Source organism: Charadrius vociferus, unplaced genomic scaffold (genome assembly GCF_000708025.1).
Source record: "Charadrius vociferus isolate BGI_N301 unplaced genomic scaffold, ASM70802v2 scaffold196, whole genome shotgun sequence".
NCBI lineage: Eukaryota > Metazoa > Chordata > Aves > Charadriiformes > Charadriidae > Charadrius > Charadrius vociferus.
Genome location: NW_009648953.1, coordinates 2,432,738 through 2,448,879, shown reverse-complemented (window position 1 = coordinate 2,448,879; position 16,142 = coordinate 2,432,738). Strand labels below are relative to the sequence as shown.

General features: G+C 40.6%; 1 protein-coding gene across 1 annotated transcript in view; it reads left to right on the top strand.

Annotated features, from left to right (window-relative positions):
- The window catches only part of LOC104288616 (tyrosine 3-monooxygenase-like), a 33,349-nt gene extending 25,009 nt beyond the window's left edge, over positions 1 to 8,340 (top strand). Inside the window, exons 10-12 of the mRNA XM_009887441.1 lie at positions 835 to 930; positions 6,472 to 6,605; positions 8,181 to 8,340. Coding sequence (XP_009885743.1) covers positions 835 to 930; positions 6,472 to 6,605; positions 8,181 to 8,340 — 390 coding nt within the window. The remainder of the gene's footprint in view (positions 1 to 834; positions 931 to 6,471; positions 6,606 to 8,180) is intronic.
- The last annotated feature ends 7,802 nt before the right edge of the window (positions 8,341 to 16,142 follow it).

Here is a 16,142-nt window from a genome sequence, read left to right as displayed (position 1 = left end):
AAAGGAACCTTGAAGAGTTGTGACACAAAGCCGTATTCTTGAAATGCCTCATGTTTTGCATGTTTTTCTTTTGCACAACACCTATCCAGCAGCTCAGGGGTCAGGCTGTGTCCAGAGTTGGTCTTCCACTGTCCATTTCCTTAAATGCTATAGTAAGGGAAGGGCTAACAGGTTGGCAGAGCCAAGAGGTGCTCTTCTCCCAACATTTTCCAGCAGGTATAATCCTAAGCATGCTTTATTGAAAGAAAAGCCCAGAGAGATGTATCATTATTTTCTACTAGAGCATGATAAAGATGCCATTGGCATAATCTTAAAGGGCACATTGCCGCTAAGGGATAAGTCATTCTTCAGTTCTTCTGAATGCCATCACACAGACAAAGGAGGAGGGAAACTGTCCTTTCAAGTATACCTTTCTGAGGGTATCAAACCCTCTGGGAGAGGGTCTACCTCTCTTTCTGGGGACTATGGGCTGAAATCTGTCAGTTCCCTCTGACTATAATGAAGCTAATAGCTTGCAAGGTAATTTGTAAAATCTTTCAAAAAAAGAAGGGGATAGGACATTATGACATTATTTACCCATGTAATTATCATTAGCCTTTTTTTTTTTTTGAGAGTGAGAATGGGAAGGATGGCAGGTTTTGAAAAAATATGTTATAATCTGTGTGTGTTATGTATGTTGGGAGAAAAATTAATTTTCTTAAAATATACAACTATAAAATTTGAAGATGCAAAGACATTAAGGAATAAGGATAAAAGAAAATGAAAGAAAAAATGAGAAGCTTAAAAATGAACTGCCTGTTAAGATTGTTTTACACAATTTGCTCTTATTACCAGCTTTATTGGTTCACTGTGGAGTTTGGTCTCTGCAAGCAAAACGGATCCATCAAAGCTTACGGGGCAGGACTGCTTTCATCTTATGGGGAGCTTATGGTATGTGTCAGATGTATGGTACTGAAATATTTCTATAATGCAGCTTTCTAAACTCTCTGGTAAAAGCAAAATATTATTTCCTCCCATAAAACAATATGATTTAAAACACTGACTTTTCTTTTGCAAAGAAATAGATTCTCCCTTCCCAGAAGCTACTGAGAAGGGGTAAAACTACTGTAGGATTGTACCTGTCTTCCACCTAACGAGATGAAATGCAACAAAAGCAACCAACTCTATAAAGTATTAGATTTGCTTCTTACTGCTCCTATCCACTAGTAATGCAGTTGACTTTAACATAAAACTCAGGTACCTTTCTGAATTACTCACTAGAGGGCAATATTATGCCTATTATGAGCTCTGCTACTTCGTCATGCACATATGGATCAGAAAAGCACTGACTGACTGGACCAAATAGAGTGTGGAGAAACTGCAAATAGCATGGACCCTGATAAAAAGAAAATGCTTTAGGATTTTACTTCCTAAATAAGTTTTAAAACTAATACCAGCTCGAGTTTTATGTAGATGAAAATCTGTGTACATAGGTTTGGTACTGCCCTGCTTGGACATATTAGTGTGTAAAGAGGGACTGTGCACCTTTGCAGAAAGCTTACAGGTTTCCCCTCCTTCAGACAAACAGTTGGTAGGGGATATATTAATTTCTCCTCAGTTTTTCATCTGCACTGAAATACATGATCGTTTCTAAGCACAAAAAAGCCCTGAACTGGTATCAGTAGGTCTCAATTGCTTCAGGTTGTGCAGATACTGGATGATTGTTTTGAACTAGTAAGAGCCAAAGGAAAATAAAAAGCACCCTTTTCAAGCGTTTTTATAAATCAGAAATCAATTCTTTCATGAGAGGTATATTTTAAGATTAATGCATAGACGCAACAGCCTAGCAGCCAGCTACATAGTACATTCACATGGAACCACGGCTGAATTAGCACAGCTTGGACTCCCATAAGTGGAGATAGTTGGATTGTTATGACAATAAACCTATTACAAAACTCTGCTAATGGTATACAGGTCAGCCCCCTTCCCAGCCAAGTGACAGAAGGAAGAAACTATATGTTAATGTAACCAAAGACATTTTTAATAGGAGTCCCAACAGAGAGGCAGTTGAGACTTAACATATAGAAAGGGGAACCCTCCCAGACATCAATCTTCATTTTGCCACCTGCTGAGTTTAGCACCAGTTTTCTCCCAAAATTTGCAATTTGTTGGTATATGATTGCAACTCTTGCAACTCTGTGGTATACGATTTGCAGAGCTTTCTCTCTTGTTAAGCTGAGAGATCTGCATGCTCATTAGCCTTCTAGGGAAATACATACGCCTTCCTTTCTGCATAACAACTTTATCTTGTGCCTGACTGCTCCTGACCGTGAGCAGAAGTGCGCTAGCGCTATCATGGCACTTGTCTGTAGACCAGTGAAACTTATAGTTTTGAAACAGCAGCTCAATGAACTCCCCTACAAATTAGATTCCGGTGCAATGCATTTGGTTTACATGTCTATCTGCTCTAGGATAAGGCTGAAGCTACTGCTTTTCTGAGAATCCTTCAGCGCTTGCTATATTCACAGCCAACAAACAGGAAACCTAGGCTTGCTTTTTTTTACCTTGTAAAACCAAAAAGATCCTATATCAAAGCACAGTTGAAGGTAACATTTATTCTACCCTGCCCGCCTACTTTATAGTTTTAAATCAAATTAATTTACATGTTAAACAGGGTACTAATTGGCAGAAGTAATAATTTGTCAGACACTTATGTAGCTTTCATAGTAATATGCACCACAGAATCAGTCTGCATGATTTTTCTGTCTAATTTTGACACCAACGAAGGTAAAAGTGAGCATCAGAAATGCTCACTTTTGGTGGCTGGAATTGAGCGTACCAGACGTGCTCTCTCTCTTTCTACTCTTTCCTTCACCAGACACCAACAAGCTCTTCTACTTTTGATTAATGTAGTAAGCAAGAACTGCTTGTTCACAAAACTGTGCTATGTAACACCAAAATTTCACTGTCTCTAATTCCCTATCTCTAAGGTTGACAATGGAAATAGTAACTGTCCTTGAGTTGATAAACGGAAGACTCTTGTCATTGCTTTTATCGTCAGTAGTTGTTGGGTAATGCTTCTGGATAAACTTTTGACACAGCTGGGTCCACCTAGGTCTTTATCCATCATATTACTGAAATTAGATGCAGATGTGATAACATTTATGTTCAATAGGTAATGAAGAAGGATTTCCCCCCATTCCAAAAGTGTGTCCATCTTGCATGTTACACCTCAGACAGTCTGAAGATGAACATAAGTAGTTCATCAAAAAAGCTCCTATGTGGCTGGTACAATCCTTGTGTGAGCTCTGCAAGTTCATTACTCTGTAGCTTTTGGGACAGCAGCCTAATGGGTTCTGTGCACTTCACCTCGAGCGTCTGAAAATTCTTGTACACAAATTAATTATATCCATGGCCTTAAGTGCTGAAGTTTCCTTTTACAGCTGAGAGATTCATCTCACAGATTTTTATTTGGAACAAAACTGAATTAGATAAATGTTTCCATTTAATCATTCTAGTCTGCATAAGCATCTGATTCTACCTTCAGCATAGGCAGAGGCAATGTACATAAAGTGCTGAGGTCCTATGCCTGAGTGTACCTGCCAGCAAATTGAAAATGTATACCAGCTATTTCTTTTAGAGCTGAAGAGAGGAAATATGTGTAATGTAGTGTCTACTTCGCAGAAGGGATTTTTTCAGAAAAACAGCAGTGGCTAGGCAGTTTTGTTAGAGAAGATGAAGACTGGAAGGTAGCGAGGCTCATGATACCCTTCAGTTTCTTGCAGAGCTTATTTCGCAGTCTTAGACTGGCTCTTGGGAAAGCTCTAGATAAGTTTTGCTGCTGCTTGAGAGAAAGCTGTTGTCCACCCTGATAATTATCTGCCAGTCTTCTCAGTATCAGCCCAGACATGGGCTTGTGGATGAAGGCCCCAAATTCGATTCTATATCATTTAGCTGATCAGCATATTTGGCACAGGCAGACTCACTGCAGGTCATGTCACCGAGGAGGCACGCAGCAGCAAAGGAGGGGTTTCCTCATCACTGAAATCTTCTGAACCAGGAATAGCAGCATGGTTTTGTCTCTGAAGAGGCAATAAAGGCACGAGTTAGTAAGGCTAGGTGGATGGCTGCAAGAAGATAGCATCTAACCAGCTGGAGAGAGTGAGCAGCAGTACGTCCAGCGAATGTTATGTGAGAACTTAGCATCAACAAGGAGCCTAGGAACATCCCTGAACTGTAGCCTGGACTGATGGTCTGTGGGTGTATGACTGTAACCCACGGAACCACATCCTGACTATGAAATCTTCAGAATGTTTTCCTCTTCTCCACAGTACCCACTCTGACCTGTTTGAACTCAGTTTCAGGTAGTTTTTTTTTTCCATGGATGAGCTGATCCCACCCAAACTCAGGGCATAACTTGGGAGAAAGGCAGAGGGTGAGAAGTAGAGCTGGACGCCCTCTGCGTGAGACTTACACTTGAATCCATGTTACCTAAACAAATCCTTTAGTGAGAGCAGCTAGGTATCAGAAGGGAAAGGATAACCATACCCAAGTCTAAACTGAACAGTTGTAATGGGTCTGACTGCTGGCCAACCTTGCCTCCTCTGAACTGTGAGTATTCCTCCCCAACAGCTCTTGGTATTGCACTGTTTATTTCACTACATTCTGTCAGCTGTTCTACATTATCCAAAATGCTTCTCCTGTTAACACTCAGCTGGACTCTGTCCTACATACTGTAAAATCTTATGGCTCATACCACACTTCTGGCAGCACTCAGTGCTACACATGCTTTTCTTGCAGCACAACAAGTACTTAACTTGTAGAGGCCTTTAAGGCCATCCGGTTTCAAGCTGAACTTCCACTGAAGTCAATGGGATTTCAGCTCTGCTTCAACACTGCTTCAACAATGTGGGACCCCTATCAGATTTTGAGTTTCTGAAATCTTTTCCCATTAGTCCCCAGAGCTTTTAAAATTATAAGAACAGCCTCATGTTTGTGTATACCATCCATCTTAGATTGTATGAGTGCTCTCTGAGGTTTACTCTTCATTTACACACTGCAAACGAAGAATAGGAAAAACACCATCTTTTAGCATTTTATATTCTTATTCTTTTTTTTTTTTTTTTTTTTTAAAAAAAAAAGGCCCTCTATTAATTTCTGCACTATTTTTTGGCAAATTGGCTTATTGGTTAAGGCAGGCCTCCAGTGATGGAGAGGTCAGGCTCAGTTCAGTGAAATATCTAAAAATATGCTTAAGGGTACTATCTGAATTTTTCCAGTTAGCAGATTGAGCTGTAAGTCTTGTGCAGTGTCACCCACTCTTACCAGTTCTTTACAAGTACCATGGGAGCTGGCCTTTGGATCATAAAATAGTGAAGGGAGCCTTCTGAAGGCTGGTAAAGAAGAGAGAAAGACAAACAGGCAGACTTCAAAAAAGGGGTTGGTGCTGAAAGACTGTCCCTGGGTGGTTGGGGCCCACCGACCAGGCTGAAGGCAGAAAGTAAGCTCTCGATGTTGACTGGGATGAGTTGCCTTTTTCCTTTTTGTTTGTACCCAGGACACTTCACCAAAGTGGCCACCTCACTCACCATCCTGGCTGACTGGAGGCCAAACTAGCTTTTAGGCACATCTACAGTGCAGTTCAAAAGGCACTGGCGCTGAGCGAGCTTTAAACTAGCTCACTCGCGTCTTAGGGGCAGACAAACGGTTCAGGAACTCATGTTGAGCCTGAGCTGCCCTCCCTTCCCAGGACCCTGTGCAGGTGCTAAACAACCAACACCAATACCTACACAATCACACTGCCACCAGCTCTGCTGCTGGCCGGATTAAAGGTAGCTCCAGTATCTAAACAAATTATAAATGTGCCTATGGACTGCAGTGTAGACATAAGCGGCTTCCATAATCCTACTGTCTGCCTGAGGGGAAAATATAGAAGAGTCTGAGAAAAATGTAGAGGACATCCTCTGTGGGCACAAAACACAAACATGCACACACAGAGTATAGTTAGGCTGTGTAACTGGCATGGGAGCTGTGCAGAAAATGCCAGGAGCATTCTGTCTGTTCTTCAGCACAGGAGGAAATGTGAGATTTGTGACACCGGCTGCGGACTTGGAAATATTGCTGCACAATACTGTAAATCTTCTATGATACTGGTTGAAAAAAGCAGAATGATATTATTGTTTCTTCTAGATATTCAGATTTTGGGGGGTGGCATAGACTTTCCCCTCCCTGTCTGAGAATGTGGCTATGGTATGCAGTCATACATCACTGTAATACAGAAAATATCTCTTTCTTTTTTCGTCTTCTTCTTTTTAAAAAATATTTTTATTTGGTTTATCAACTGCTAATTATGAAAAGCAGCTTTCACCTGTGAAAGTCTGGGAATTGATATTACCTTTAATTATTCCACAAAGAGCATTTCACAGCCCAGTAGGCACTAATTCTTGCTATGTTCATTCACCTGTTCTAACCTGTGTTGTTCCTGTTACAAAGTACGCTTTATCAAACAAGCCAGAGTACAAGCCTTTTGATCCAGAAGTGACTGCAGTTCACCCGTATCAGGATCAAGCCTTCCAGCCTGTCTATTTTGTAGCAGAAAATCTGGAAGATGCCAAGGCCAAGCTTCAGTAAGTAAAGTGTGTGTATTTTCATTGAGGGGGGGATCACTGTCTCAAATCCTAACCTCAAATACATCTCCTGCTACTGCAATAACCATGCCACGCAATCTCACCACACACTTCATCTGCACGATGGCTTTTTTACAACAAAGTTAAACATGAGGTTGTTTACCTGATAAAAGCTTCACAGAAAAACATGGCTATATATTATTATGCTCCATCCCATACTTCACCTTAGCAATGCCTTATTTTCCAACTTCTGTAGCTGGATAGGGAGAGTAGAGCACAATCCCACAGTTAGGTGCATCTGTGCTAGTCCATACAAATAGGAGGTCGTGAAGAACTGATTTATCCAAGGTCACATGGAAATTTTATAGCAGACTCAGGAATTAACATGGATCAGCAGGGGTCTTAAAAACAAGATTGCCTTTCTCCTCTGATTATATCTGCACAAGAATGCAGAATCAGCATTCACAAGCAATCTAATTTCTACAAAGTAGCTGACTGCAACCTAAATAACATTATTTCAAATTAGCTTGAGGTGTTTCTAAATGCATCTCTTTGACTGTGCAGTAAGGATTTTTTAATTTTTTTTTTTTTTTAAAGTAAGCAGGGCTTAAATTCTGGCCTTCATCTCCAACAGTTAGAACAACATGACCAATTCTGGCTGGAGGCAGGAGGCTGGTTGTGAAGCTGCTGGGGAGCGTGAAGGAGCTGAAAAGAGGAATTTATTAGAGGAAGAGAACCTGGGCCAGATTTCTTACCTACTCCCCTGACTTCTTCCCCAGAAGCACTGTCTGCTGGGGTTATAGCAATGGCAAGTTAGGCCCCTTGTCTTAAATCTGAAGGTTCACACTAAATTATTAAAGTGCATAAAAACATGGCTGAGAACTCACTGGCAGAAGAAAGAGGACTTTCAAGAGCATTTGACTCAGGCAAACCTGAAAAGAACTTACAAGGACAAGGAATACACCATTCTCAGACTTGAAGCTTTTTCATACATTTTTTGAAGACAGTTGCTCAGCCAAAGCTGCTCAAAATAATCGAAGGAGCAAGAAACTGTCAGAATGGAAAACATAAGGCAACATCAGTACAGGGGCTTCCTACCAGCATGTAGTGGAAACATTGTCAAAAATGGCAAGCAATCATGTTTTTTCTTTCAACAGAGACGGCAAAATAGCCCAGGATGCATAGAATCAACAGGTTCTTAAAATTTTACGCAGAAAGAGCTACTCCAGGTTATTTCTTGGAAGCGAAGGAGGCAGACATGCTGTGTTGCTGCATTCCTCAGCTTGTGGTTGTAATAACTCTGAAGTGTGTTAACGCAGAGCTGTAAGAGCACAGACAGGTCTGAGCCAGCCATGCTGAAAAGCAGGCACTGCAGACCTTTTGGGCTGCAAGTAGTTCCGCTGTGGAGAGGATATACTGCACCAAACAATGTTAAGGAGTAACAGTGACTAGGGTCTCACAGCAACCTCTTCTCCCAAATTAGTCCATGCCTACATACTGAGAAATTAGGTCGTACATGTTCTACATTTAGGGAAATGGCTTCTGAACTAGCAGCTCTGTCTTCTTCCCCCCCAGAAACTACATGATGAAGATCAAGAAGCCCTTTTCTCTGCACTACGACCCATTCACCAGCAGCATAGAGGTTATGAACACACCTCAGAAAGTCAAAAGGGCACTCTGTCAAATGAAAGAGGAACTGAAAGACCTCTGCTTGGCCCTCGAAAACCTCTCTTAAAACTACGGTAGTACATCTCACCTGGCATTGAGATGCTTGTAGACAGTTCCAGCACTTGAAGATTTAGTGATGAAGTTGTAGTTGCATGCAAAAATCTTTAACCCATAAAACAGCTCTGTCGAGCTAATCTTTTCACTGTAATTTAGGCTGCTGACTTAGCCACATTAATAAGTTTCTATTGAGTGTGTTTCAATGACAAACAAGACTTCCTCTAATTTTTGGTAGGTGATATGAGCTGCCGCTTTTTGGAGTGTATTTATCTGTTACTATTGAACCCTTGCAGGATTTTTTATTCACCTGCCACCTTTCCAAGTTATCTGTTGCAAGATAGCACAGTCTTTTACTTGCTGTTTCGATGACATGATAACAATCTTTTAGGTTGGCTAGCTGCCTAGAGTTAGCAGTCCTCGCAGCTAGCTCATTTCTGCTAGCAATTGTGATCAGCTATTGTGCTCACAAACTATGAATGGTTCCCTTACAGTGGGCAAACGCAAGACTTTGTAAGATGAACCCTTTACTTCTGCTCACTATTTATTTTTTAGACTCTCATCTCATTCAGTAGCCTTCAAATATGGCTAAATAATTTCCTGTCATATTTGAGATTGAAAAATATTTGTCCCTTGGTTACAAAAAATTAGAAAATAATAGGCCCATGATACTCTGGCACTGTGACATATAAGGATGCTTAATTTGAAAGGGAAATTTGGATTCCGGGAAGGAAATGTGAGTGTAAGGATGTATTTTCAAAGAAGCATATAAGAAATAGAGTCCCATTGTTTTTTCATGGGATTCGTATGCTCCTGGAGACCTTTAAAAATCTTTTTTTCTTATTGATGTCATGATGACTGTAGTAATAACCAAAAGACCAAATCTACTGAACATCTAGTGTAAAACCTAAGATCAATCACTAGCAGCCATATAGCCTCACAGTACCAAATCTGTGCTCCAACTTGTCTTGCCTCCCTCTCCAGTCCCTCTCTGAAATGTGTCAGATATTTATCTACACTCTGCAGGTCACCTTTCCCAGAATCAATCCCATAATTGCCTTTTCCAGACTTTCATGCTCTTCGTGTCCCCTTACTTCCTCTACTATCCACAAGTAGAGACTAGTTCAGGAAAAGAAGAGAGGGCTCATGCCTAGAAGGATTCCCCATCCTCTCAGCAGCAGCGCATGCAGATGGGCAGGTTACGGGTATGGCATAAACGGGGGCAATGTGGATCTCATGGCTCAAGCTGGGTGACAGTGATCCCCAAAAGTCGGTGTAGATTTATCCTGCACAGCTTAGAATCTACTACTTATTTTTTCAAAAGTACATTTAGCATGTGGCAGAGCAAGCTCGTCCACTGCTATTCATGAACTGCCAGTGTACATGGTCTGAACTCTGAGGTAAATGTGAGGTGATTTGGCTCTTCATGGAAAAGGAGTCATCATCTCTGCCTTAACTGGTCACTGTGGGATAGGAGCATGTACACAGAAAGTCACAACAGAGCAATTCACATGCTGTTATTTCATACAGAGCTTATCTCACTGTAATTTGTCCGTGTGCCAGGCTCTAAAGAAACTGTCTTATTGAAAGTTAATGGGATTTTGTCTCTTAAATCTTCATGTCCATAAGCACTTCAGAAAATTTTCCCATGGGCAGTAATAGAGTATTCAAGATCTGGGGAGCTGCTGAAACTGCTCCATTTTATTAAAATGTGGTGATGCCTGAAAAATTTGGAAGTATCTTGGCAAAAACGGCTATGAGACCCCTTCCTCTCAACAGTGGGAACATCCCAAGTTCTTACTTTTTTTTTTTTTTAAAAATAAGTCCAGGATTCTTGTATTCTACTCCAGGAGAACACTTGCATATTATAAACACTGTTTTGCTAGAGATTCAGACGGGGACAGAGCTGAAGTGAGTTCCTTTGCTTCCAGTACATTTCTGCTGCAATGGAGGATGATCTCTCAGCATACTTTTATGGATTTAATTCTACTTATCCTGCTCATACACACACACACACAAATACCATTTCTCTTCAGAGCAGTTTGTTTTGTTACATATTGTAATAATTTATCTGTCTACTTCCTGCCAATTGGTGCATAGGCAAAAATGCTCGATAGCTCGCAACAGATTGTTTTCAGAAGTATTATTTTCATCAATCAGTTGTTTTACAGTGAAAATTGAACCATGTGCTCCAGTTTTGTGTGTTTTCTTTTTCTTTTTTTAAGTGGAAGATAATGCCAGAGCGGAAGAGCTATCAAAATATTTTCTATAGATGGACTCTGTAAGCCATAGGGTCTTTTTCATGTATTCCCTCTGAAACGGTTGAATGTGGAGTTTAGACTTGAGTTTGGCTATTGCTCAGAACAGACCTATATTTGGAAGAAATGAGAGACCTGATGGATTTGTTTTGCCCAAGGCCTCACACTTTCCTTGGAGGGACTCCAGGCCCGCCCACACACCCTTGTCTTTTCCAGTTCCTGTAGCAAGGAGAGAAAAAGAAACCATTTGGAGCCAGATTCTCCCACCCTTACACATGCTGAGTAGTACCCGATCTCTCGAGCAATCCCAGTGACAGTACCGAGCCTATTTAAGGTGCTGTAGACAGAAAATAGAGCAGGATTATCAAAACCTCTGCAGATGCACTTGCTTTTTTACTGTCTTAATGACAGTTAGCCGGCACACATGGCTAGGGTAGGCTCCAGCAAAGCTTAGAAAAGCTTCAAAAGTAATGAATTTGGCTACTTGAACTTTTAAGAAGCATAAATATTCTTCCAAAGGAGGCAAATCTTTCACTCCTTACTCAGGCAAAACCTACCCCAGGATAGCCATGGTTGACACTCCCCTCTAAGGAGGTCCAAATTCTTCTCTTCTGATTCAGTGTAGTGACAAAGCAAAAGCCTTCAGGGTTACATCCTTATGAGGTACACTGGTCATGCTGCTCTTCCAACAGTCATTCTTTCATTTCCTCACAGAAGCCAAGAAGTACCTCATGCTCCTGTCAGTCTAAAGCAGGGGTGATGGGGAAGGCAGCGATGGGGCCTCCCGATGAAAATAATGGCACAGACGAAAAAGCACCAACCAGTAAAAATATGTCTTTTTGTCAGTTTGCATTTCAGCAGTTTCACATTAATCTTGCACAAGAAGGCTCCAAAGCCAAGTAAAACACATCTTGTGACTTGAAACTGAACTGATGAACTCCCCATGGGTGCTTTGCTTATCCCGATAAACTTATTTTTCCTAGATGGAGTGCATTTAGAACAAAATAGTGTATGTTATTAAATGTGTATTGTGTTGTTCTGTTATACATGGGAGAGTTAGTAAATGCAGTTCATGGGTTTGGGTTTATTTTGCTTTTTGGCTAACCAAGTCTGTCCTCTACCAATTTTGGTCCACCCTCAAGACTCCAGCTGCTTCACTGCTTCCCTGCAGATTTACTAGGGATGCCAAGGGTACCACTGTGTAAGGAGAATACACAGTTATGCAATTTGGGGAATTTGGCAGGACAGGAAGAGGAAATTTAGGCAGGCCTCCCACCCACTCCCATGAGAAGTAGTATTGTATTACAAGGCAGAGCTGTCATCCTCAGAAAGACCTTCTCAATCACTTCCCTCTGGTTCCCTTAACATTTTGACCTTTATACTACCTGGTGAATATAAATCTCACTTAACCAATTAAAGAAATACTGGGGGGGGGGGGGAGGAAAAAAAAAAAAAAAGACCTTTCAAGAAAGGAAACTTCATTACATTCAGTTTTCCTTGTATCTGCTGATCCATGAAGGAATAAGCAAGCAAAAAACCCCCAAAAAAACGAACTTCCATGGAAATAATAGTGTATGCCTGAAGAAACCTAAAGCACAAAATTGTTCCATGTACAACTACACACATGAAGATCGCCTTACAGCCATCACTGAAATGCCATAACTTACCCAGTGAATTGTGACCATAAATCAACCACACACAGAAGTGTTACATGACTGCTTGAGGCAGGAAATGAAGCTACCAGGAAAAACCCTCCGGTAGCTTTGCCTTATGCATGTACTGCAAAAACAGAAGGTTCTCTGGAGCCTGCTTCCGTGGATATCCTACAGCATGGAGGAATTCCAGCTGGCAAAGAAACAGAGGGGTATATGCATACATCCCCAGTAATCTCACCCACCACTAATCAGGAGTTTATACGTGGGCTTTGAGATTTAGTTAGAGGACATTACTTCACAGCATTCTCCAGCTGGCACGTGGTCAGAGGTTGGCAGAAAGGGTTACTGGCTGTATCGTATTAAATATACATTAACTTTGGGTAACGCTGGTGGCTGAGGCCCAAAGTGAAAGTAAATCTCTGGCAGTCTCTCCCACCACAAGAATTCCTCAGGGGAAAGAAAGTCGGGCTAGAACAGGAGTCTGGCTGATAGCTGGCAGAGCAAAGGGACAAGCAATGGAAAGTAGATAGGTCTAAAACATGTTTGTTTTGTGTATGCTGCTTCATTACATTCAAGAAACATTTCTGTTTGAAAGGGGAGCTTTTTTAGCATGAAGGAGGAAAGTTCAGACCTGTAAGAGTGTAGAGGATTCAAGGTCAATTACGACTTTTTAACTGTGCCTGAGGAGAGTTAGCCTTATCTAAGACATTTACTTTCAGTATGGGGTTCGAAAGCAGAAAAGGGGTCTTAAAGCTGAAGCTGACCAAGCCTTGCTGCCCTGCAAGACACTAGAATCCTAAATTTTGATTGAAAGCTAGAGGGGAAAGTGAGCAGCTGGCCAAACACTGCGTCCCCAGCAGAAGACTGTAAAATTTTTATTACTATAGTTGTATGCTAGGTGCTTTTACCCTGCTTAACTATTTTGCCGTGAGTTTTCTTTTCTCGCTTTATTTTAAATGTTATTTATTGATCCCCCTGACTTGTGTTTGCAAATGGAGGAAATTAGATCACTGAACATGAGAAATTTTGATATTATTTTCCCAGGGTTTTGGGTGAAACTTGTGCAACAAATGGAGCCTTTTAAACTTAAACCTGGCCCTTGCTGAAGGCTATTAAGACCTCAAAAAATGGGTACATTTGGGTAAAAGAGATGACAGCTACCTCTTGATGTATCCAAACCAAATCTCTGCTCCCATCCACAACCAGTACTGTTAGTCTTCAAGGTATGTCTTTCACAAAATTTCTCATGATAGATTTAGCCATAAACTACTAAATCTTAAACATAGCCAAAACACCTGTCAGACACAGTAACTAAAAGAATCTTCCAGTTTGGAATTTCCATATCTGAATTGGCTGCTTTGTAGTGATTTTGGATACCATTTACAATCATGTGGCCTATTTTAGCTGTTGCTGAAGTCGTGGAGTTTGAGCATGGCATGTCATAAAGCAGAATACGCTGTTGACTTTACTGAAGCCAGTTTGACTCATCCCACTTACAGACTCGGAATCAACAGCAAAATTTCTGTTGAACAGGATAATAGCTAATATGTGGGAGTAAAAATGAAGGATCCATTTACAGTCATATCACTGTGCAGCATTTTGTACTTTCCTCTTATAGTTACTGACAGTGAAAAAAACCCTCAACTATCAGTATTATAGAAATATTCCTTGAAGTGGTAGACTGGCACACTTCAACTACTCTGACATAAATGGACAATTAAAATGAACTCATAGAAGGAAAATATCTATTAATTTGTTAATTAACAAATCCTGCCTTTCAAGAACATCTAACAAGATGACACGGATGATCATCATTATGTTTTATACAAGAGTGTTAGAAACATTCTCAATAGAACCCATTAAAAAAAAGAAGGCCTGTTTTTAAGTATTTCCTGAATGAATCCCAAAACTGATGGGTTAGAAATGGAATGTTTGTTGGATGATGATATGAATTTTGTACAGTGGTTAAGTCTTGTACTTCAGACATTTCAATTTGTTTCTGACTCTTGCATTAGTTCATATTTCTCGGTTTAAATCTGAGTAAACAAAATGATTTCACTCAATTCTTGTGTCTCTGGTGTCCTACAAAGACAGGCTTTGTAACCAAACCTGAATTTTAGCCCCCTTAATGAAAAATTGTGTTAGCTGCTGAGAGCTTGAGCAGGAAGGAGTTTCATAAATGAAACTTGGTAGCCACTGTTGCTTGCTGTAACTTTCTTGCAATTACCAATTTTTATCCCTGGGCAGGAAACATGTCAAAGGTTACCAGAATGGGCTTCCTATTACAAATGTATCATGTACTATCAACTGCACACACAGTTTGGTAGTAATTTCACCCCATCACTAATGTGGTAATGGCTTTATGATGATATTGCCTGTTTGGGTTGTGGGCAAAGCATTCAACCACGTTTTCTCAGTACTTTTTTACATCATTAATTTCAGCATTGCTATCTTACTTGGTTAAATGGAGTTAAAAATAGACAAAGAACCAAATTCGGGTGGATAAAATTGACTTTCCCATTGCCATGACATCTCTATTTGTCCAGGAACCAGACTGAAAACATGAAGCAAAGCAGCAATGATGTCATATGCAGAAAACTACAGAAACACCTCGCTCTTTAGTACTTAAATGGCAAAGATGGGCTGTACAAAAAATTTCCTGATTGATTTCTGCAAATTGTTCTTCACATTCCAGCAGTTTACTAAAGCCTTTAGGCATTGACTAACAGCTGAAGAAACTAAAAGTTATTACAGAGGTCAGTTGGGCGCAGCCTGAATCTCACTGATGGCTTAGTTCTGTATCCTAAGCTGGTATAAAATGGAATTACTCCACCAGTATCAGAAGAGCTATCTTAGGCTACGCTACATGGCCCACTATGTTGCCTGAGAATCCAGGAAAGGAAGTTCAGGGTTTGTGCTTTCTAATATATCCGTTTTGAGATTATGGAATCCTGTTTATATTTGTGTGCAAAACAGCATAAGATAAATTATATCATTTAGGAAACATGGAGAAAGGATAAATAGTTTTTTACTTAAGGATCCCAACTCATAGAAGTAAGAAAGAATGTACTCCCATAGCTGAGGACACCAGCAAGAACTGTTTTGCTCTGAATTCCTCCTACAGCACCATCACAGTCTTCTGCTAGAAATTTCTCTCCAGAGAAACAGATTCAGCATTTGTCACATTACCAGACTTCCACTGTCAGTAAAGTTGTTATTTTCGGCATGACATGAAAATCTTTAACTATCAAGATCTCAGTGGATGAAATTAACACATCTTTAAGATTAAGGTCTTTGGTACGCAACCCATTTCTCCATGGCACAGTGCTATTTCACAGTATTAGTCAGTGGACGAGAGAAGCAAAAGGACAGCAGGTGAGCATAAATGGGAGAGAGTTCTAGATTCATGGTAGTCCTGTGTAGCAATTTGGCTGTGCTTGAGGCAGAACAAGGGGTGAAGGATCCTGAATTAGAAGACCAGTCTTACATAGAGCTGGAGTAGAAAAGCACCTGCAGTACATGTACTATCCCTCATGCTCTAAGCTTATCCTGTGCTTCCGCCACACACAAAAATAATATATATACTTTGGTCTTTCCAATCTCCTTGTGAGACAGAAGCTGGGGCCAGAAGGGAGCTGTAATGCTTCAATAAGTTTGAGCAACAGAAGAAGTAGGACAGGGAAAAGTGCTGGAGAGAGTACAGGGACCCATGTCCCACAGTACCTGTGGGCTGAATGTTATCTTGAGAGCAGAATCGAAAGATATAAATGTTTTTCCTCTCTCTGTCAAAAAGGGAGCAAGAAGTTGTATACAGGAGCATTGCTTCGATCAGAACTATGTCTAGAATAATGAACATTCTATTGAAGTGAATCACAGAGGTTGGAAGGGACCTCTAGAGACTG